This window comes from Urocampus carinirostris, chromosome 2 (genome assembly GCF_059441175.1).
Source record: "Urocampus carinirostris isolate Australia breed hairy pipefish chromosome 2, RoL_Ucar_1.0, whole genome shotgun sequence".
Lineage (NCBI taxonomy): Eukaryota > Metazoa > Chordata > Actinopteri > Syngnathiformes > Syngnathidae > Urocampus > Urocampus carinirostris.
In genome coordinates this window covers 36,451,265-36,475,431 of record NC_142350.1, presented here as the reverse complement: position 1 = coordinate 36,475,431, position 24,167 = coordinate 36,451,265, and the positions used below count along the sequence as shown (strand labels likewise).

At 38.8% G+C, this 24,167-nt stretch overlaps 1 protein-coding gene and 1 long non-coding RNA gene across 2 annotated transcripts in view; one reads left to right on the top strand and one right to left on the bottom strand.

Moving 5' to 3' along the window:
• pop1 (POP1 homolog, ribonuclease P/MRP subunit) overlaps positions 1 to 20,793 on the top strand; it is a 31,863-nt gene extending 11,070 nt beyond the window's left edge. Inside the window, exons 9-16 of the mRNA XM_088326347.1 lie at positions 900 to 993; positions 1,081 to 1,189; positions 3,734 to 3,853; positions 11,530 to 11,651; positions 11,717 to 11,908; positions 14,748 to 14,902; positions 17,325 to 17,531; positions 18,888 to 20,793. Coding sequence (XP_088182473.1) covers positions 900 to 993; positions 1,081 to 1,189; positions 3,734 to 3,853; positions 11,530 to 11,651; positions 11,717 to 11,908; positions 14,748 to 14,902; positions 17,325 to 17,531; positions 18,888 to 19,506 — 1,618 coding nt within the window. The 3' untranslated portion in view covers positions 19,507 to 20,793. The remainder of the gene's footprint in view (positions 1 to 899; positions 994 to 1,080; positions 1,190 to 3,733; positions 3,854 to 11,529; positions 11,652 to 11,716; positions 11,909 to 14,747; positions 14,903 to 17,324; positions 17,532 to 18,887) is intronic.
• Positions 305 to 24,035, bottom strand: LOC148371770 (uncharacterized). Its single transcript, XR_015849495.1, has 3 exons — positions 23,679 to 24,035; positions 3,708 to 3,833; positions 305 to 1,124 (listed from the first exon to the last, which is right to left on the bottom strand). It is a non-coding gene; the product is annotated as an uncharacterized LOC148371770 (long non-coding RNA).
• Between the last annotated feature and the right edge of the window lie 132 nt (positions 24,036 to 24,167).

Sequence of the window (24,167 nt, the reverse complement as noted above, 5' to 3'; positions counted from 1 at the left end):
TATGTATGAAAAAAAGGGTCAAAAGGAGTTTAACCGATCTTGAGTAATTGCAAGAAAGAGACAAGTTTAAAGTGGTCTGTTTGTTGAATTTGGGACAGGGGCTCTGGCATTATTCTCTTTTCATAATTTTTATCAAATCATCAAAAATAAATGTGCTGAAGACTAAGCTTTTGTCTGGGGCGCGGGTTTAGCAATTTAGTAAATTTGTCTCATAATATATGGTGTGGCTCTTTCCCAAAATAAAATTAATATTTTTTGCTTTTATGGCTCTTTGAGTCAAAAAGGTTCCCGACCCCTGACTTAGAGTCTAGGAATAGATCGATTTGCATGATTGTATAACTTGTATGCAAATAAAATGTAATTACACTAATCCCTTGTTTTTCACGGTGGTTACATTCCAAAAAGAACCCATAATGCGCAAAATCCATGAAGTAGAAACCATAAATTTTTATTTCAAATGTTATACACCTAAGTACTCTTATTATACACTGAAACAAAAAATTAAACAATTTTTCTTGGCTCATGTGTTTATTGAACAAATCAAAGTCCTGTATAATGTATTTATATTTATTTAGTTCTTTTTTTACAAATATCTACTGTACCCCCAAACAATAAGCGGTTAGACTGTTTAGCTAATCAGAATGCAAAACACAATTTCACGATGCAAATCTATGCAGTAGCCACACCGTGAAAAGTAAACCGCGTCGTAACGAGGGGTTACTGTAATTCACTTGGCACATAAGTGTCTTAAGTGTTCCCTATAGGCTGCAGAAAGTCAGTGGGACGCAAAAGATCCCCGCGTCGTAGTTTGAACACCCCTGCTATGGGGTTCATCCGATTAATTAGCAAAAGACGGCATGTGATACCTTTTTTTTTTTTCCTTTTATAATCTTTTGTAGCGATCTCACCATGGAGATTGTGCGATATCGCCTGATTGGGCCGCAGTCCCATTCTGTGCTGACAGACGCTTTGGAAGCCGCTACAGACTGTGATGTAAGAGCTGTGAATATCGGCATGGGAAGCAGAATCTTTTGTGGAGCAAGCCAGCAAATGACGTTGCTTTATCTCATCTTTTCTCAGGAAGCCAGCAAATCGCAACCCTCTTGCTTCTGGTGGCCAAATCACTGCAAAGAGAAGAGGAATATGACGTTGCACGAGAAGCAGGCTGATGTCTTTCAAACTCTCAAAGGTTGAGTACCGTATTTATTTGTGTATAACGCGCACCTCTAATTTTTGATTTAAAAAGATCCGTATAAAATCATTTGTTGATAATGTAACTATGAACACAATACCAAAGGAAACATTTACAATATGTATATTATGACATTCGAACCCCCATTTATCATCAGGTACACTAAAGATTAATTTTCGTCTTTGTGCTCTTCTGGTTTTATTCATCTTTCAGAATGTCTCTCGTTGTTCTTTTGGGGTTTTATTCACCTTTCCAGACGACTTTTTAGTTTTTTCCCCCATTCTCAGGCACAAAGAATTTTCTTCTCACTGCTCGATTTATGTGGATTTCAGCTTGATCAGCAACTTTGAGCTTGGAAGAGGCGTTATGAGCTGACAGTTCCTCTCTAACTATTAATCTAATTATTGGTAATACCCAAAGTTTGTGCGGGTGCTTGAAATCTTTGAAAATGCTTGATTTTTAATGTTGTGTTGTCAAGGATTGAAAAGTGCTTACATTTTAGGCGAAGTGCTTGTAAATGCTTGACTTTGTTGCAGTGTTTCTCTACAAATCTGTTAAATTGACGCCAATACTGCTCAATTGTGGCTTTGCGTTGCCATTGCATTTCTCCACTCTTGATTAATGGTAGCCGGCATGGTATATTGTCCTAAGAAGCTTCTTCGCTTTGAAAGTCCTTAAAGGGATTATAAAAGACCCGTTTTTTTTTCAATTTGGAGACCGGAATAACAAACGGCGCATCCCATTAAAAAACAGACGATTGTAGTAATCAGTGAATGAATATCGGTCATTTCAGCTTGGAGTAATTGGAACTATGCTAACCGTGGGAGACTTCTGACTGTTTTGTCCAAGTTGACAATCAAAGGTTAAGTGTACATGCCTTAGTATACAGCGCGCTTTCCTTTTTTGACTCATTTTAAGTATTTAATTGTGAATTTTCCTCTCTGTTTTTTGCTGATTGTTTTGCAATTAATATAATATTGTCCATATAGCTCCCCGTAAATATGCGGGCTCCTAAAGGTTTCTAGTATTTTCGGTTTTGGTGTTAGCCCCATAAGCAGTCGGCTAGCTGGCCAGCCTGCCGTGCTCAGTTTTTTCTCCTGGCTGGGTTCGTGTTTTTTGCCGTGGTAATGTTCTGTTGTTGGCTCTTGTTGGCTTATCCTGGCTGCTTAATACAGGTTTTCGGTCAGCCAGCCTCCTGTTTTTTTCCAGCCGATCGGTTCCGGTTCGTTCACTATGGCAGCTGGATAGCCTGCCGTGTCCCGGCCTCTTCAGCCCCTTTTAGCTCTGTATGTGTTATTTTTGCTAGTCTGCCCCATTTTGGCTGCTCGCCATTTGTTGTTCCATTGATGAACCCATCTCATACACAACCCCTAGCCATTCTCCTCTTAAACTACCAAAACTTGGCTTAAAACACTCAAAACCTTTTCGACTAGTTAACATGTAACCCAGAAGGGTGACTGGCTTGCTAAGTAGGGTGCTGGTTTGCTTTACATGACATCAGAGCTCAGGAAGTCGAAGACAAGACAGCCTGTTTTCAAAATGCATTCTCTGATCCAAATTGGAATATACCAATGGCATATATAGATATTATGCAAAAAACCTGTACCGTAAAATTCGGACTATAAGGCGCACCTGATTATAAGCTGCACCCAGTATCGAAAAAACATTTTGTACATACATATGCAGCACCTGATTATAAGCCCACATTGAAACGTGAGATATATATACAAAGGTAGACTACACAGAAGAGTTCTAGTAATATACAGTACTTTAACCCCCTAATGACTTTTGATAAACAAATACATGTCTGTACAATGCCAGATATCATTGGAAAGCTTAAACTCTTGGGATTCAAGATATGATGACTATTTCAAAATCTACTCATCAGAGAAACCTCACAATCAGTCTGAAACAAGATACCCGAAAACTATAAAGCCTAGGTAACTCATTATTGTGTCGCCTGGCCGTCTTCTGTATCCATGTAAATATATTCATTACATCTACAACAATCCATAGAATCCAACCGTGTAAAATATTTACTTCAGAACACACAATAATGGCAACAGATAAATACTAATTTAAACATTTCTGCCTGGTTGGACTTTGCTTTTTTTGTAATTTGTTTGTTTCGCCACATTATTTCCGTTTTCAAATAGACTCGTAAAATTATTCCACATATGGTGGTTAGCATTCCCCTTTCGATTTACACCTTTTACTTGATGAGGGTCTGTTAATGCTAGTTTTATTCATGCATAAAGCGTTGACTTGCATAAACTTGCGTCTTTCTCGACACATCTATTCCACCTGTCTCACTCTTACCTTTACTGGCGTCCGTTAGGGGAGAATGTATAGATTAGAAGCATCATTGCATAAACCGCAGGGTTAAAAGCCGGAGGAAAAGTCTCGGCTTATAGTCTGAATTTTACGGTACTATTTTCTCACATTTTGTAGGTTTTCGAATTTGTGAATCCCTTTAAAGAGTGCTTGAATTCAGCCATGATAAAGGTGTACGAACCCTGATTCTTGCTGTTGCTCATCCAGGCATCTTCTCAACTGGCGAAATCGCCCCTGGAACCGTGCTAGGGCTGACGGTGGATGACCCCAGGCTCAATATTCCATCAAAGAGGGTCCAAGCTATGCCCTGCTCGAAAAAAATACAAGGTAAAGTCTGTCCTACAGCCACTGAGGTGGATATTCGAGCTGCTAATTATAACCTAGGCTAATTGTGGGTTAGGTGCATGTCACTTAGTGTGGATATTAAGTCATCAATCGCAAATTTGTCTCCTCGGTTAATAAGATGACCTTGGTTAATCTGCCAAAAGGGACATTTTATGCGTTCCTGATCGCAATTACTTGTTGAGTAGCTGTAGAAAAATGATTTACATCTATATGCAAGGCTTGGCATACTATAAATATATATGTCTAGGATGCAAACGTGAATTGTTAACTCCGTTTAGGAGCAACTTAAGAATTTTGTAGCTGTTTTTAATTTATATTCCTGGCAACAGGAAGCGATGTTTTTTTTAAATTATCAAAATATGCATGTAGTCTATTGCGGCCACAATTTGTTTTTTTTTGAAGCAAAGCTCTGCTGTGAGGAATTATTATTATTAAATAACATTTATTAATAGTTATTTTCAATATGAAAATGATAGATTTTGAAGGACTTGATCTACAAAAAAGTGGATGACTGTTATGTATAGGGCACAATCTGCACATCATTTCTGACTTGTTTTAGTATGAAATGAAAGAAAAGGGGACCGAAATGTGCAAATTATTCCCTAAAATCGTCATTTCCAAAAGACAAGATTTAAATATGCATTATGTGTAAATATTTTAGACAATATCCAATCGAATACGTTTTGCTTAAAGGTGCAGTGTGTGTCATTTAGCGACTCCCAGTGGTAAAAAAGTAATTCATTGAAAAAAAAAAGATTAAAATAATAAGCAAAAACACGTGAAATACTATATAAACTTTCCTTTTTTTAAAATACTCATTGGTTAAGAAATTTGCATCTATCTTGCATACCATGAGCCTCACCTAAAGGGAGCCGACATAGTCCGCCATCTTGCTGCTGCAGGTACCCTAAAACATTAAAAAGGCTGTACAAAAATTGAAGGAAAATGGAGCGGTTTGGTCACTTTGAGTCTCCGTATTTTGTATTCTCCCTGGCGCTTTTTAGTACTTGTTTGTGATTGCACTACACGATAGTGACATTTAGTGGTCAAATAATACACACTGTCCCTTTTAACATTCGAAGCTTGTGCAAAAAAAAAACACATTTTCTCTAACTCAGATTTAACAGTTTAGTTGTGATTAAAGCTAAATTTCAAAATTATTCTCAAGTTGGTTTTGAGACCATTTTCATCTGGTAAATTTATCAAATTAGATTTATTGGGCCTGTCATTAATATCATTATTCTTTGTTTAGTTCATGCAAACTGTAAGTTGTGACTTTGAATTTAGGTAACATTTGTCCAGTTCCTGCTCGTATAGTTATGAAATGAAATGATCTGCATTTATATAGCGCTTTTCAAGTCAATGACTTCCCAAAGCGCTTTACATTGTGCTTCACAATTCCCAATAGCGGCCGTGATCTGTGCAGCCATGTAAGGCGCTAACCTGCTTATTGGGGGTTCAGTGTCTTACCCAAGGACACTTCGGCATGCAACACGGACAAGCCGGGATTCGAACTGGGATCCCTTAATCCTAAAACGATCGCTCTACCTCCTGAGCCACTGCCGCCCCTGCCGTATAGTTCCTTCCCTCTATCTATCTACCCTGGTCATATCCCTCGAGAGAGGTGACCGACAGCAAGACAAACACATAAACAAAAACAAAGAAAATTAGAAAGGGAAAAAGTAGCAGAAAACACACACACACAAAATTTTGGACCATGGCCAACCCAAACGCCCAAACAAGTTAAGCACCTCGGCACCCAAGTCGGTCATGCTTTCGTCTCTCCAGATGAAACGGGACACACGAAAGCGGCCATGTCACTCGGGTCAGGGTGACACAACACACTCTTCTGTTCAACAGCAGGGCCCGACAGCTTTCACTGGTTTACCCCTGCCGCATCATACGGGTGTCCTGCCCATCCCTTAGAACACGTCTAAACATCCCACCATCCTTTTACAACACCTCTCCAATCATTCCTATCACCAACAAGAGTTCTCGCTTCCACTATATTTAGACCTCTTCCCTGCAGTGCACTCATAACACCATCCAAGGATATGGAAGTAAAGCGACTGTGTGGAAGAAAGAGGAGATCGGAAGGATGATGTCTAAAAGGAAGGTTTCTTAACTCACTTACGTCAATTAATGGAGGAAGACATTTGATAGGTTTATAGTTTAGTAGACACTCAAAATAACATCAATGCATATAGGTTACAAGGACGACAAGACTGCACAAAAACCCTCTTAGGATTCTAAAGGTTCTGTTGGAAAGGTCCTACTCTGAGCTCTTCCTTTTTATTAGATCTCTGAGGTTACAAAACGCAGATTCTCCCTAAAGGTTCTGCAAATCCGCAACATGATTGGCCAATAGTGACATTGAGGTAAAGGGTGCATGATAGTGTAAATCGGTGTTTTTCAACCTTTTTTGAGCCATGGCACGTTTTTTTTACATTGGAAAAATTTCGCGGCACACCACTAACCAAACATTTTGTAAAATGACGGTGAACAGTATGTTCAATTACAATATAATTTATAATACCCCCAGCAAAAATAGGCAAATTAAAAAACAACCCTTGGCATCCTATGCAACCTCCTTTTGCGTGTTTCCAATAGTCAAAAAGGAACTTGACTTTTAATTGTCAGCTAGCAAAACAAACTTGTCAACGTTAATATGTCTCTGCGCCAGTATGGCTATATAGCAATCAGAATACGAAGATAACCAATTGAAAATCCCGTGACCTTGCTCAAGATGAGAGTTCCAAACAGGAGTGAGTTTTGTTTATTCGGATTAGTGGACACGGCACTACCTATACGTGTGAAATCCAAATTGGAGTACCTCAGTTCTTATTATGTCCTCAAGCCCGTTCGGGTCTGTCCTGGGGCCGTTTTGACAGTGCACGTCCGGTCCTGTGCTCCTGGGGGGGCCTCTGCTCGGCCATGCAGATGCTCCAGGTTCGAATCCTGGCAGGACCCAGCACTCGTTAAACGGCACCAGTGACTAATACCGGCTCGTGTCGGGGCTTTTTAAAATTGCATCTGTCAGTGTGACCCTTTTTTCATGTGTAAATAATAGAAATGTTGCTCGGTGGCGAGGGGAGAGTGCCCCACTTTTCTTTCCCGCTTCCTCGCAGCGTGGAAAAGGAGAAAACGATTCCGGAAGACACTTGGTTTTCTATTATATGCCCCAGATGGATGCTCTTGTCTGTTGGTTGAAAACATATGGTATAGTAATTATTTGGCAATTTGGCTTATTTAGAATGTGTTTGAATTTTTGTGTTTGCTCATCTCATTTAACAACGTGAGTATGTGATGGCCTCTTGGAAATTTGGCAAATAATTTTTAAGGTCAGGTTGCCCTTTACAAAATAAAATCCAAATCCATTTTTTCACAATTCTTTTAAATTTTTTTGTTTTTCCTCAATAATGCACATCACATGTTTCAACTCGCGTCGTTTTATGTGGCCCGTGAAACAATGCTAAAAATCACAGGAGAAAAATGAGTCAAACAACAATCTGCAGTTTTAAAAATGTCCACTGGATGTAGCCAGAGCCAGGAGCAAATCACCAACTGTAGTTGAATTTGCTGACTACCATTAATCAACCAGAGAACATTCAGGAAACCCACTCAATGTTATTTTACTGAAAATAAAAGTCAATGGCGCGCTGCTGTTCTAAGCAATACGAAAAATACAAAATACCTAAGTAGGAAGTGGCCCTGACTTTAACATTGTCTCCCAGAAGCCACGTTGCTAATGCGGTTAGTGGTGCTATGGATAAAAATATACCCTGCATCCAATCTGGGGAAATCTGCTGGAAACTAAACAGAATGAAATGTGCTTTATACACACTCGATCAAACGCAATTTCTGGTATTTGAGATTATGTTTGTCCTTCAATATCTTATCAGTGTTTTTCAACCAGTGTGCTGGGGCACACTAGCGTTCCCTGAGACTTTGTCCTGTGCGCCGCAGGAAATTAGTGAATTTTATCTTTGGGTAAAAAAAGATGCTAATGTACATTATCTTTGGTTTCTTCCAACAATCAGCCAAGTAGCTATAACATCCACCCATATCAGTGGGTGGCAGCAGAAGTTTATTGTGATTTAAAAAAGTTTTATATTTTTTTTAATGACCATCTGCTCATGAGGTAATATAAGGAGATATAATTAATAATTTATTTTTTATGGTGAAACTCTTTAAGATTGCATTGCTAAATAAATACTAGTAAAATATTGTTCTTTTACTCAATATTTATCAATATTTTCTCACAGTAGGTGGCAGCAAATATTTTTTTCATATATTATAAGCTCATGAGTACAGTTTATTTAATGAACTTATTAGATTTAAAAGTGCCGTCTCGTGGTTAAAAAAAAACTTCACTCGTTAAAAAAAAACAGTGATTTGAATTTCAAGTAAAACTTTAAGTCCGAGCCCAAACAGGAATTCGGGATGGGTGGGGCCTAAAATGTCAATCATTACAACGGGGCCGTGCCTGGCTTCTCTCTCGCTGACTTTTTATTTTTTATGTATACATGCATGCCTGTCATTTTTCTTAGCCTGTTTTTCCTTTGTGGAGGATCCACACGGTAGCGACGGATTCCGTCCCCCTTTTGTGCAACGCAGCCCACGTGCGCACACTTGGCCGAGCACCCCGCAGGCTGCGTTGCACAGAAGGGGGACGGAATCCATCACTCGGATCCTCTGCAAAGAAAAATAAACTAGGAACAATGACAGACGCGTGCCAAGCGTGCATAGTTTAAAAAAAATAAAAAAAAAACGGTGAGAGAAAAAAATATCTCCTAGTCCTCACAAATGAAATATGAAAATTCTGGGGGGTTTTCGGGCTCAGCCCCTCAAATCAGTTACGTTTTTGGGTGCAGCTGGTTCGGGTTTCTATAACCGCTGGCTGGATTTTTCTTAGGCCCAATCTTACCTCAAATTTGAATAACGAGGAAAAAAAATATACAAACTTATCACATGAATGTGCATTTTTTTTAAAATACTCGTAGGTCAGGAAATTTTGGTTTATTTGATATAACCTGAGGCCTGCCTAACGCGAGCTGACGTAGTTGTCTGCATTCTTGCTGTCAAGGGTATCCCCAAAAAAACAACCACTTTTTGGCAAAAAATGAGAAGAGAAATGTTCCAGTTTGGTCAATTTGAGTCTCCCTAGTTTGTATTCTTCGTTGTTCTTTGTGGCACTTGTTTTCGGTTGCACTGCACAATACAGTCACATCTGGTGGTCAAATATTACACAATGTCCCATTAACATTTCCCTGTAAATTTTAAATCAGTATGAATAAAATGTGTATATAATTTGACTGATTTTTGTTATTTTCTTATTTTAATAAAAATAATTAGAATGTAGTAAACAATATTGTTTTCATTAATCTGGCAGATAATTTTCACTCATTAAATTTCGTTGTCACAGCATATCCCATGTTGTAACAATGATAATAAAGGCATATTCTATTCTAAATGTATGATTTTGTTATTTTTCTAGAACAAAAACAAAGTAAAACTTGAAAAGCAGGTTATAAATGTAGTCAAATCCAAAATGCCAGCAAAATATTATCTTTTTTCGTGGTGAGTGATTTTTCCTCACCGAGGATCCGAACACAAAATAATTTCAGTTTTTACAACATTTTACAGGATCCAGGGTGACGATATAACATGGAAAACAACCAACCCCTATGTACGCACAACAAAAAAGAACTCTGAAAACGGAACAAAAAAAGCAATTGTACCAGTACCTACGTGTTATTGTAGGGAAGAAAAATGAATAAATAATTAACCTAAATGAATAACCTGTTTTACCTCCTGAGCGACAGTGGCCACAAATGATATTCAGGGTGTGTCCTTGAAAATGCTTGAATTTTAATGTTCTGTTTGAAGAGTTGAAAATGGCTTGAACTTTGGATTGTGTTTGTAAATGTTTGGAATTGTTGCCATGTTTACAATAAGTCTGCTTAAAAATGACGCCAACACTGCTCCCTGGTGATTTCGCTTTGCCATTGCATTTCTTCCCGTGTTTAGCTGGCATTAGTTTGTTTGGAATTGTACTAATGAAGTGGACAGCTGTATGCAACACCTAAACAGGACACTAAGAAATCTGTATTAGTGCAAGGATTATATGTCAATTCTGGGTCTTGGGGTGCTGAATTTGAGGTGCCCCTAAAAAGCTGAAAATTAGATATTTTCACTATTAAGTAATTGTTAGCAATGCCTAACTGAGTTCAAAGAGGCTTTATGCGTTATTTTACTTTTATTGGGCCTGTTATTGGTGGAACAAACCTCTAAAAAGATGAAAAAGGAAGAGTTCATTCAAGCGCCTCTGCCTCCATCTCCTGGCTTAATACCTCCAAGAGAGCGCTAAGCCACGCCCACCATAGTTAGGTATCAATGTATCACACGCAGAGCATATAGGGCGGACGGAACAACAGCGAGCGACTCTTTAATCGCTATTTTTGATAGTATAGCCGTATCATTTCTTCCTTATTATGCATACTTATCTGAAAAGGGTCTCGATTATGATAGAGAGTTCTATTTATGGCATCAAGATGTCTAAAAATACTAATAACCTTGTAAGAGTGGATGCAAAATGTGGCCATCTATTAGGAAGTCAATAGCCACGTACTACACATAGAAATAGACTCCGATTTGTAAGGGATAATGGTATATAGAGGATGTTAATTTACATTAAAGTTTTACTTTAATGAGGAAACGCCACCTTCGCTTGTACTTGTTTTTTATCATGTGCTTACGAGGCCGCGGTGACAATATTCAAAGAAAGTGCGAGTAAAGCGGCCGCTGTAACTTACAAACTTCTCTCACTGACAACTAACCGACCTGACAGCAGCGTTATCAAAATAAAACACTTACTGAAGAACAAATAATTTTGTTTCGGTGCTCATCGATCCTATGCACGTTGATGGGGAAGCTGCTAGCATGCCATGCTTCTCTGTGCTGTCGTCTGCCTTGCGTTCCGACTCGCTGAAAACGAGCTTTGTCGTATTAATTATTCATGACTGCAGCTTTTCAAATGCCGCACCCCACTTATAAGGTAGCGTTTGCCAGTGGTAAATTATCATGGGAAGCATTTCTGTGATTTTTAGCCAAAAACTATATGGGGAGAAATTTGTCTCAAAAGAATATTTTAGCGATTTACTGAAGATCTAAATACCATAGGTCTTGACGAATGCGCACACAAGATTACAATTCACATATGTAAATCATAGATATATTTGTGGGGCTACAAAAGAAATGAGTCACACCGGATTTCTCCCTTTAATAGTACTGGAGAAATTGAAAAGTGAGCTTTGAAAGTCCTTAAAGTGCTTGAATTTGGCCATGGAACAGATTTACGAACCCTGGATAAGGAAAAACGTTCAATTAATTTAGACAACATAATTTAAGCTTTTCAGGGATTTAAGGAATTTTTAGGACAAACTGTGTGCCTCAAGATTTTATTTAACGATAAAAATTGTGCCTTATCCCAAAAAAGGTTGGGAAACTATTTATCATCATATTACACATTCTTAATGCCGACCTACTAAAGTGAGAAGTTTCCAGAATGTGCAAGAAGCCTGTTTTGGGGCTTTCTGTCAAAGTGGTGGATTACACAGGAGGCACACTTGTGTGCGTTTGTGTGATGTTTCTTGCAGAGACTGATGACGAGAAGAGAAAGGAGCTGACGTTGCGCGGCGTTCCGGGACCCTGTTGTCAGAGTTTCCTGTGGGAACTGTCCGTTCGCAACAATGTCACAGAGAATAAAATTTCAGAGCAGGTATGGGAAAATCTCGTTGTGTCTTTGTCTTTGTTGGGTGCTGTAATTTCTTATGTTTGTCACAGGAATTGAACCGCATGAGGAGGGAGGTGTTGGTCCCCGGGTCCAGGCTTAGCCCCGTGCCCCTGCAGGGTCGAGTTCCCATCCTGCTGGTTCACCAGCCTGGCAAGCAGCTGGGACACGAAATGAATTCCTGGGGCGCCGGATGGGACCTGTTGCTACCTAAAGGCTGGGGAATGGCCTTTTGGATCCCCCTGGTCAGTAAAGTAGACCGCAGATCTCTATGATGTGTGAGCCGGCGTGATTCGGTTTTCTTTTTGGTTTTCTATCTCTCAACCTTTAATCCTGTTACTTGTGAGCTTAACTTGTCTTTAACTTGAGCCGCCACTAAAGTGTAGACCACTTTCTTTGTAAACAAATGTGACGTAGCTGTTGGATTAAGCCTCTCAAATGTTAGAAGACTTGAGTGACCTGCACGGTTGTTGTGACCTGTCTTTGCTTGTTGCCGTCCTATCTAAAAGCACGTTTACACGCATGACCCAGTTTGAACTAGTTAAAACCATTGGGTCTCACATCTGCACATTGAGAAGCGTATAAAAATTAACAATAAATGCGTTCTATAGATTTGCGCTACCCATAGATTGTGCGAGCTACTTTAGTGGGCTTTTGTGTGTGACTTTTTTGCCTTATATACATCACCGGTCAATAGTTGGTAAGTAACGTGTATAATACCTCTTATGCTGCAAGTTAAATGGACAAAAATAGTGGCTAAGATGACCAATTCATATTTACAGTATCTTAGTTCACACTTGAGTGAACTTTAGAAGAATTGACTTTACTTGGCTTGCACCCACTTTAGATACATCGTTATTGTTGGTAGAATGATAATACAATCAATAATTATTAACATAATAACGTTTTATTGTTTAATATATATTACACAAAATATACATGAATAACAATATTATTGTTCTTGCTCCTTTTTGGTTGGCTTATCAATTAGCGAGCTTGATTTAATCCTTGTTGAAAAAAGACTGAAGAGATTTGAGTGTGGTGTATGCCTTTAAGTGATGAAGGGATTTTTTCTAGCTTTAATTTTGAAAATCGTTAGGATTGAAACGTATTATTCTTTACTGCAATCCGTAATAAGAATTTGCCACAAGGTGTCGCTGGTGCTCTACGATAAATCTTTTTTTCTCTTAAGGATGCTAGAATTTCCTAGACTGATAAGAATTAAATTACATTATTAAATGGAAAATGGTCTGCATTTATATAGCCCTTTTTCACACTTACCCATTCACACACACTACTTGAAGTTCTTTGAGCTCTGATATGAATTATTAATCCCAAGAAAATTGATTTAATGAAATACAGTAGCACACACAATTTATTAACACAGAATGAATGATAGAAGAAAAGGAGGGGCGCCGGAGATTTTTCGATTGCTGAAAGTTACTGGTAGTTACTACCACAAAACGAAAAGTTACCCGCTATAATGCTAGTCAATTTGTACAGAAGAAACGCTCAGTCCCAAGAATCAGCAAACATGGTGTTAAACCTAAAACCTTCCTCTTACTTGTTGTTGCGGAGAGATTTTGTCCCGTGCTCCAGATGGTCGCAACGTATGCCCCAGGTGCTATAGGCATCAGTGCAGGCTTGACGCGGCTGTATGCGAGGCAGTAGAAAAGAGAGTGAACTATTGATAAGCTCCTCTTTTTATATGGACTAGGGACGCTTGATAAGATCAAGCCCCAATGGGCGTAGTCTTAGATATCTGATACTCACAGTATTGGATGACAGTGTTTGAAGTTGCTAAACTTGTTAGAAAGCCAAAGAAGTGAGACGTTTGCGTGCTGTTCTGTACTTGAGGATGTCCCTCCAATCGACATAATTACGTACGGTGAGAACATTATTTTATCACTACGTTGCTTTGGATATTTAAATTGCATTCAACACTTTATCAGATTTAATTGTGGTACATGGTAAATTAGTACAACCGGGAACTGTCCAAAAGGGGACGCAGTCGATCCCTCCATTGCAAAGTGAGTTATCTGAAACAAATTTTTGTGCTGGGCTAATTTGCTCTACTGTAAAAAAACAAATCGCAATTTTTGAAAAACTTTGAACTTAAACATTTTACTTTGAGACTATATCTACCTACAACAGTGAACTTGAATATCTTATTAAAGCAGTCAAAAAGCACTAACAATGTATTAAAGCTGCCATCTGCCAGTTTTATATAAATCATAATAATAATAATAATAATAATTTCCTTTGTATTGTCATTCTTTGTAACAATGTACACAGAACGAAATGTCGATACATCTGACCCGTTGTAGCGAGTCGATGCAGCCGCAGCCAGAGGGCGCCGCCATTATACCAATTACAGGTTTAGAATTCCAAGTTTTTAATGTTAAGCTTGGAGCCTGCTGTTCGCAATGTGCTTTTTTTCTCCTGATGTCTGAAAGACACACCCTAAGCTGGCTACAGCATGACAGGTGGGTCACAAAATAAAATACAAAACGTAAGAAATACACATTTCCACCACTAGGTGTTTGAATAGCGATGGTTTAATATACAAGCTTGCACAAGTAGTAGCAAACTATGGTAGACATTGATAGAAAACACGAGTAATTCCCTGACACTTATTGGGCATTACTAATGATGTCCTCGGTCCAGTCAGTTTTTTTTAATGGCTCACGGCTACCCAATCCTGAGGTGCTTTTGAAAAGTCATGTTTCCTCTGGGAACTGCAAAAGAAAAGTTGTGTTCCTTAAAACTGTGATTTGTGCACCTGTATACACAACAACAAGGAATTTTGTTTTTGAAAATAGCGGCTCTTAAATAATTCAACTCAACATACAAATCTTCCCTCGCTCGATTCAAACTCCTACTTCCTCTGTTTTGACTCAACAACCCGCAATGCATCCTGTGCCGATTCAGTGATGACTTAAGCTGGAAATGGGTCTATTACCGTGCGTTTTGTTACAACATTGCTTGTGAAAACATTCAAGCTAGCGAGTTGTTTTGGTTTTCAATGAAAAAGCTCCGAACGCAGCGCTTATCTTTCCTTTGTTGCTTTTGTCCCACTGGCAGGTTTACAGAGGCGTTCGCATCGGAGGTCTGAAAATGAGCGGGACTCACTCTCAGAATAAAGGCCTTCCTCGCTTCCCGCACGATTACCCGGACTGCCCTGCAGGAGCTCGTTTTCAGGATGAGCAGGAGTCGGAGCTGCTAGAAAAGTTCAAAAGGTTAATTGAGGAATGACGAGCAGGAGTGGGCAATCTTTTTGAATCGTGTGCCGCAATGGGTTAAAGAAATATGCTGTGGGCCCGGCCAGGAGGACAAAAGAGATGATTTTATCTTTTATACATCCTGATAGTCTTGAATCCAATAATTTACATGATGAAAAATAAATAAATACATATACATACATATACACTATGTCCTTTATTTAAAGGGACAGTTTGTATTTAGCACCTACTAAGTAGTAAAATAATCATTTAAAAAAAAAAAAAATGTATTTAAATAATATGAAAAAATACATGAACTCTTATACAAAGATCCATTTTTTGTTATACTCGTAAGTCAAGAAATGAGCACTTATTTTATATATCGTTAGGCTCACGCTAGAGGGAGATGGTATAGTTGTCCCCCATTTTGGTGCTAGGGGTATCCAAAAGGCTGGGCGAAAAAAAAAGAAAAAAATTGAGAGTTTTGGTGACATTGTACCTCCATAGTTTGTATTCTTTTTTTTGCTTTGTAGCACTACGCTATATAGTGACATCAAGTAGTCAAATATTACAGTGTCCCTGAAAGTACGTAATGTAATTTTATGCATTGAAAAGCCCCAAATGCTACACGGCTAACGAGGACTCATTTTTGCATGGAATTTAATAAATATCTTGATTAAAAAAATTAAACACATGATTAAACAGAACAAGTACAAAAAAATAAAGACTGCTATTTGAATTTTGGCCTTGAGTGCAGTAGACATTAATTCTTAATACCATATTTCTTTTTTTTTCTTTTTTTTACTATTTATACACGTTGATTACACGATTAAAAACTATAAAACATCAAAAATGAAAGAACAAACTTTTTAGAAGCCCCAGCGTTTAAAGTACCGTATACAGTACCTGTAAACATTCATTGATCGCATTTTATTTATTTATAATTATCGTCTACCGAAAATGAATAAAAAACCATAACAGACAAAAAACATAGTATGCTGTTTAGAAGCAAAAGTAAAGCCTTTTTTAGATCAAAATTTAAAAGTGATTGGTGCAAAAAAGTTACTTATTTAATATTCATTCTAAACATTGTTGCAGCCTTTAAAAAATGTTATTGTTTTATTCGGTTATTACTCCTACAGCAGGTGTGCTTTTTAGGTCGATCGTGATCTACTGGTTGCTCACAGTGATAGCATTGATTGATCACTTACTGACGTTAAAATATCAGCCTTTCATTTTCATCCTGTCTTGTGATTGACATACAGGGTGGCCAAATGGATGACCAATAAGTCAGCCTATCACCAATCCCGTTAATAGATTATTTAAAGAGCAACCAGTCAGATGAAGAATGATTTTTTTGATCTTCGGATCATGGCACTTGCACAAACAGCTTTTTTGCTTATTAGCATTAGAGCTGAAAAAATGAAAATTTGCAAAAAATAGTTATCAGTCTGAGACTTACAGAAATAACACGAAATACTTTTTGCCTCTTTTGTAGGGTTGCTAACAAACGAATGGATTGCTTGTCAAAGCTCTTACAGCTAACTTTTTGCTGACTTTTGATATCAAGTTACCTTTTTTTTTTAACTGCGCTAAACCAGAAATATCTACAAAAAAGGAACGGTATGTAAAGAATTTCTGTGCAAATTATTTAACAAAAGAATTTTCCATCACATTTTATTCCATCGTCACAGCACTTTTACTCACTGTGCCATGTTGTAGATCATTGTGATGGGCCATTATGGGAAAGAGTTCAGCCCCCCAAAAAACATTGTACAACGTGGTACTGTGAGGGAAAAATTGTGTGCTGATGAGATCAAATTAATTCCTTATCCCATGCCATCTAGATCCATAGTGGTTTATTGAATATGCAGTTGTTTAAGGCTAATTATTAGTGTTTTTAATCATGATTATTTACACGTTTGAAAATATTGCAATATTTTAGGTAGATCTTTGACTTGCTCATTTTGTAAGTAGCTTGCAGGCTGAAAAAAGTGTGAGCATCCATGTTCTAAAGAAACTGGATGACAACTATTTATTCCCTCCCCCCATCTTGTTTTTCATTTTTTTAAAAAGCTCCAGGTTGCAATTGGGGATTAGCCAATCAGAATGCAGAACACAATACATGATAACATTCAATAAATTAGGGAGGCGGTGAAAGATGAACCGCAGTGTAGCAAGGGATTACTGTAAATCATAGGGCTATTTTGTACATTTTCCTTGAGCGGGCCTGTTTAAAAAGCCTTGTCGGGCCTTATGTAGCCCGCACGTCGTGGTTGTCCTCCTTTTCACTTTAATACATATTTGAGCGTGCAGCAAATAAAGCCGCCTTTATCGTCGTCGTCGTCATCATCAGTTAGCTACTGTCTCAGTACTCTGTCTCCTAAATTGGGAGGATTTTTGGCTCAACGAGGGTTTTGCCGTTTGCCCTCTCTTATAGACGGCCGCCTGCCAAAAGAACCAATTACATTAAACATGGATGCCTGGCTCCATTCAGTTGCCCATGGCAACAGCTGGCTGAGGAGTGGGATCTTATTGGGAGTGATGGAGAGGAGAGAAAAGCTGAAGGTGCATTGCCGGGCGACGCGATGCAGTCTGTGAAAATGCCACATCAAATGAAGCCACCAATGCACTTCACTGTCCTCAGGTAGTTTTTTTAGCATATTTTTGAATGTAATGTTCATCTATGGCTTCTGTAATTTTTCGGATCAAATCATGTTGACGTATCTAAATTCACTGTGTTTTTTGAATTATGAAATTGCCCAAATTTTTTTTACTGAAAAACCTGTACTGCAGAGTGATTAAATTTCTCAACTTTGTTTTTGTCGCACCGGATTTTAAGCAGCAGGCTTGAACAGCCATAAAAACCATTCATGTCTATTCCTCTCATTTTTAAAAAATCAGCGGGGAAATGTCTAGCAAAGAAAAATAACTCATTGGTCCGCGATTGAGATACTCGTTTGTGGAAGGTGTTAGAGGCTTTCAATCTTTATCAACTTGATGCAGCGGTCAATATTGATTGAATTAGTATTAACAGGATTGCGACAAAAATATTCTGTGTGCCATTGAGACACAAAACCATTATTGTACCTACATTCAAGATTTTAGTCACCATTTGTAGAGCAGAATTTATTTTCCCCCCAAAATTTGATAGAGCAAAAAAAACAAAAATGCTATGGCAGATTTTTTTTCCTGGCAGTTTTCACATCTGGGGTAACCTACTTCACTGTCTGTATAAGATGGTGTTGAGATCCAATGTCTTTCTAGTCTAGGAGAGTGGAATGTCTCCTTGGGAATGAAATGCCCAGTCAACAATATAAGTGCTAAGTCAGCTTTTTTGGGGCACTTTTCACATCTTAAGTAACCTATCCACACAGCCTTTGAAAGTTGGTTGTAAAATCTAAACTCATTCCCACTTTACTTAGGTGGACATATAGGTGGAGATATATATCTATGTCTAATATATATACTTAGATTCCAAACAAATACATTATCACCATACTCGTTTTGCTCGTGGGTGATAAACAAATCTCAATGTAAGTGGTACTGATATTTAATACTGTCATTTATGAAATCACGGCTAGAAGTATTACATTGAATTAAAACTCATTTTAGTAATTTTATCTCTTTACCCAGTAATATGATGCCGTGAAAAAGTTCGGAACAACACAAGTTGATTTAAGTCAAATAAAAAAATGAGCATTGCATAAACTCCTGTCTCATTTACAATGCCTTGTTTCCTGTGTTATTGCCTTTCATAACTGGTTTATTTATGATTTAACAGTTTACAAGAGCGTGCATTTGTCATAGATCAAGCTTCTTTATTTTGCTCTAAAAATGCTTCAAATCGATGCGTTTGGATTAAAAATATACCAAATCTTTATCCGGGGGAGTATGGCCCAAGATCCCCCCACTAGGGTCCCACAAAATTCCATGGGAAAATATTGCATACATATACAAATGTGCATTTTTGATTCCTAATCCTACAATTTAATTTCCTCAGGAACAGGAAGTCCTTGAGGCTTCTCTCTAGCTGGTGCAGACCTACGTCGTCAAAGGGTCAGCGGTCGTACCGCGTCGGCGAAACGCCGCCTCTGGACCACCTGGCAAAGAAGACGTTCCTCGCAAGTCACGTGATGAGTTTGGTTTGGGTTCGTCTGTCGCTCTTGTTGAAGGGCAAACCCGAGCTCCACGCCATGGTGTCTGTGCCCACCGCCGACGACCTCAAGCTTTTGAACAAAGGTCCTGCCAGTAATGGTGCCCAGGAGCCTCCCCACAAGGATCACTTCAAAAGCAAGATCAAGTCCTCCAAGAAAAAAGACAAAGTCAAAGACAGGTCTACGTCCGGAGAGGCCGACTTATCCGGTTCCGACATTGTTTTGGGAGTGTGGCCAAACCCTCTGCCGAGCATCACCTCGCACTGCTCCCGAGTAACTCTCGGCTGGGTGACTCAGGCAGACTTTTCCCTTTCGGCGGGTTGCGGGGTAGCGCTCGGATTCGTGAGCGTCGCCGGCCTCGTCAGCGCGCTCCTCAATCAGCCGGCAGAACAACGAGGAACGGTGCTGCTGCGCAACCCCATGTCGCTACAGTATCGCTTCGCTAAGATTAACATCGAAGTCTGAATGGAACCGTTTTTAGTTTCCTGAGGCAGTGGTCTGTAACCATCAAGCGGACAGGCTGTGTGTTGTCTGGCACCGGGCCGCATTGAAAAGAAAAAAAAAGTTGCTTTTTTTTTTTGCTTATACCATATTTATTTGTGTATACACACATTTTTTTATTCACAAAAAAACTCAAACAATTTGCGTCTAACACAAGGCTTTACGGTTGTGTATTACTGTATGAGCAATAATTGATCGGTCCAAAAAAATAGCTGACAGCTTTTGCTCAGCATTGGATGCAACTGGAATCGAACTCGAATTATAGGTTATTAGGATTTTGGCTAAAATACGAGAAGGCAATGCATTTTATTTCATCGTCACACGATTTTTACTCCCTGTGCCATGTTGCACAGCATTGTGATGGGCCATTAGGGGAAAGAGTTCAGCCCTCCCCAAAAAACATTGTACAACGTGGTACTGTGAGGGAAAAATTGTGTGCTGATGAGAATTAACTAATTCCTTATCCTATGTCATCTAGCTCCATAGTGGTTTATTGAATATGCAGTGGTTTAGGGCTAATTATTATTGTTTTTTAATCATTATTTATAGCAATGTTGTTACTGGGCTGGGCCACAAGAATATCGTCAGACATTAAACTGGTTCGTGGTACAAAAATGTTGCGGACCACTGTCCTAGAGAACTGAATGCCTCCAATGAGAACTACAAAACAAAGCTGTGCCTTTTTGGGTTTTTGCTTGATTCAAAAAGAATGACAATGCTCAGCTGTATGAATCTTGATATAAATTGAAATATAGATTTTTTTTTAATTAGCATCATGGGCCTAATCTAAAGGTGAAGAGTTTCATTTTAAATTCCGAGTATTTTTTCGACAAACAGTTGATACGCAGTATTTTCTATGCATTACCATGAAATCAGTGTTGTTTTTTTGGCCATTAAGTTGCAAAACTCATGAAAATCAAGGATTTTTCTTGTACTGTGCACGTATTTAGGAAGGTAATGGGTATTTTTACAGTACTGTTTCGCTAAGATTAACAGTGAAGTCTGAGCTGAACGATTTTTAGTTTCCTTGGGAATTTAAGGCCTCTAATGAGAACTTCATCGTGTAAATTTGTGCCTTGTGCTTGTCTTAAAAAGAATGGAAATGTTCTATGTTCTGAATCATGATATAAATTGCATTTTAAATTTGATTTTCGGAATTAGCATGTGCCTAATACAAGTGTTGTTGCGCCTGGATTTTTTTTTTAGGTTTTTGAATAACAGATATAATCAAATATATTTACTTTGTATGCATTTGCATTGAGTCAGTTTTGTTTTTGGCTATAAGGTAAAGTTAAAATACCCATGGTAGGCAAGCAATTTTCTTGTACCGTGCACATATTTAGGAATGCAATTGGTATTTTTCCCAACTGTTTTTTTTTTCTTTTCAATTATGTAGCAACAAACATTACATAACAAAAATAATCACCTGAAAAGAAAAAAGAGATGGTGGGTGGAAGCCAAAGCCTCGGATAAAACCCATCCCCAAAATAACTTTTGATGCTTCTGTCAGTCATTTAAATCAAACTTTTTGATTGGGTTCAAAAACTGTAGCCAAAAAGCCAGTAGGAAAAAAAATATTTTTTGTATCTACGAATGGTCCTGAAATTAGTACCATAATACATGCAAGAAAAATAAAATGCTATATCTCTGGCATTTTTTGCACATTCAGACAAAATAATGGAGATTCTCTTTTAGAATACAAGCAATGATATTCGTTTAAGAATTAAACATGCGGACATTCATAAGTACATGCTATATTTATTGGTCTATAAATAAACCATCTAATCAAAGTGGTTTTTGAACAATTTTGCATTAAAATAGAAATGAATGACAGTCACACAGTATAGTAATGCAATTCAGCTTGCTCAAAGGTTGCTTTTTTTAATTTATTCAATTTGATGAAGTTGCTAAAATTCACCCTATGCTGTCTGAGTCGTTTGTTACATCCCGTCTCGATTACTGAAATGCACTACTCTCCGGTCTCCAAAAGTCCAAAATCAAGAGCCTTCAGCTGGTACAAAATGCTGCAGCGAGGCTTTTTACTAAGACAAACTTTGATAAGATTACACCGATTTTAGCTAACCTGCATTGGCTCCCTGTTAGCTTAAGATGTGATTTTAAGGTTCTGTTGGTATTATACAAAATCATGCATGGACTTGCTCCCTCATATCTTTCAGATTTAATTTCCCCTTATGTTTCACTCCTGAACCTTCGCTCTGAAAATGCTGGTTTACTAGTGGTCCCAAGCGCCAAGAAGAGATCCACAGGTTCGAGAGTGTTCTCCATTCGGGCTCCGGGGCTGTGGAATGCTCTTCCCCCTGAGATTTGATCGGCAACCTCAGTGGAAATATTAAAATCTAAACTTAAAACATACTTCTATAGCATATGAATAACCTACATTTTATGTTGACAATATCTGTGTATTAATTGCCCTCATGTAGGTTTTAGATCAGGAGATGGTGTAATAATAGTCTCGTTTGGAATAATCTGTGGTCTGTGCAGCCCTTTGAGACTCTTTGTGATTAAGGGCTATACAAATAAACATGACTTGACTTGAAATATCCTATTATTTGAGAAAAATGGCGAGCGAAAAAAAATGGATACAGGTACAGTGAGACCTCGCTACTTCGCGGTTCGACGTTCGCGGATTCAGAACTTCGCGGTCTGTAATTTTTTTTTTGGAAGGGGCGTCGCTACTTTTTGCGGAAATCCCCCTCGGCCAACGACCCTAGCACAGCGCGCCGTTCTCGTTTCCCGGTGTTGTGCCCAAATCCGACTCCCGTACAGAATCCTCCCCCCCCTCGCGTGGGGGTTAGGGGGCGGTGAAGCGGAAGCCGCGTGGACCCAGCAGTGGCAGCCGTGGGTTACCAGTACACTCAGTACGGGCAGATAAGTCAAGAGCCTTCCCGGCTTAGCATGGTGCTCGTGGTGCACGTTAAAGCTCGTGTTTGCTGGCGGGATCTCAAAGACTATTATGCATTACGGCGGTGGAGCGGAAGCCGCACCAAAACCGCGCGCCGGTGTTGTGCCCAAATCCGACTCCCGTACAAAATCCTCCCCCCCTCACGCGGGGGTGTCTTGAGCAAGTACAGCCTGGTGGCACCCAACCCTTTTCAGGCCAACAAATGTTTACAACCAGTCTTGAACCAGGGACCTTTCAAGGATCGGGCGAATGTGCTAACCGCTGAACTACAAAAACACTAAGTAGTACATTATGAAAAATCATCTAATACATATAATTTTAGCATATTGGGGGGGATAAAAGACTGGCAAGCCATTGTTTTTCAGACCCTCCCTCCCCCATCAGTCTCCTCTTTACTCTCTAACATACACTGTGTAAAACCTGAGACAAATTTACAATTTCTCATTGAAAGGAGTGAAAGAATACATGGAGCAAGTGTGAGAAGCATGCTTTTACATGAGACTCTGGAAAAAGATTCCGCGGTGACATGCTGAGAAGAGTCCGATGGGTCTATGAAGTTGGATTTTGGAAGAAATTTGAAATAATCGTTGATATAACTAATGACATATAGACATGCCATTTACAAGCAATCTAACTGCAAGCAGTAAAGCATTAATTAAATTAGTAAGCAGATAGATGTTGCTTCCGCATTGAACTTTTTTACTCTAACAACAGGTTTCATTCATGTCACATTAACAAACTGCTGTGCTCGTTTCCTCCTTGCTCCATAAGTGCGCGTCGTTTGTTTATAAGTTGTGCTTGTGTGTTATTCGCCAAAAGCATGGAATTACACTATAACTATACAACTGTTATGTTTTTGCCAAAGGGATAGCAAATAAAATGGGAATGTCCCAGAGAAATCAACCAATACACTAGACTTGTTCAGCGAGAAAATCGGAGTTGCCGTGTATTATCGGCTCTGTACTTGGTCTTCAGGTCTTTAAAGTACCAACAAAACAAAAGAGTCACAATGGATATTTTCACATCAAAGGAATATTTTAAGATCAGAATACAAGTTTTTAAACTATATAATCCTTTAAGTGTAACGCGTAACTCTATACATAGCATATGGAAATTAACAAATTTAAAGGGCGAAGCACAAATACTTAATCACGCAGATAGATAGATGTATTTGCATTTCAATTGTGACATTAAGAAATTTTATATCACTCACCAAAATCTATGAAGTTCTAGAGTGCTTTGTTGCCGTCTCTCGTGCGTTTACAAGCTATGCTCGTATGTTGCTTGCCTGAGGAATGGACTGACGTTATTAGGCAGTGGTGGGTCTTCAGGGTCTGTAAGGCCTTCTCTGTTGGCCTAAAAAATATCTGAATTATGTGACATTATGTTGTGTCCATGAATACATATTAAATAATTCCAAATAGTCAGCTTCCTTTCATTGCTTTTCCCATTGTGCTGCTTACAGATGTGCGCTTTCATATTTAAGCATCTAACCCAATGGTTTCCAAACTTTTGCAGGCTGGCGCCCCCTTGGCTCCTCAGTGAGTTACTAGGTCCAAACAAGTGATGTACCGCCCTTCTACGGTGCAAGCTTCATTTCCTTCTCGTTTGTTGACTCTGGGACCATGTTTACGAAGTCTGCCATGACACTCAACGAGCTCACACGGTGGGTGTGGCATAGTGTTGTGCTTGCAAACTTTGA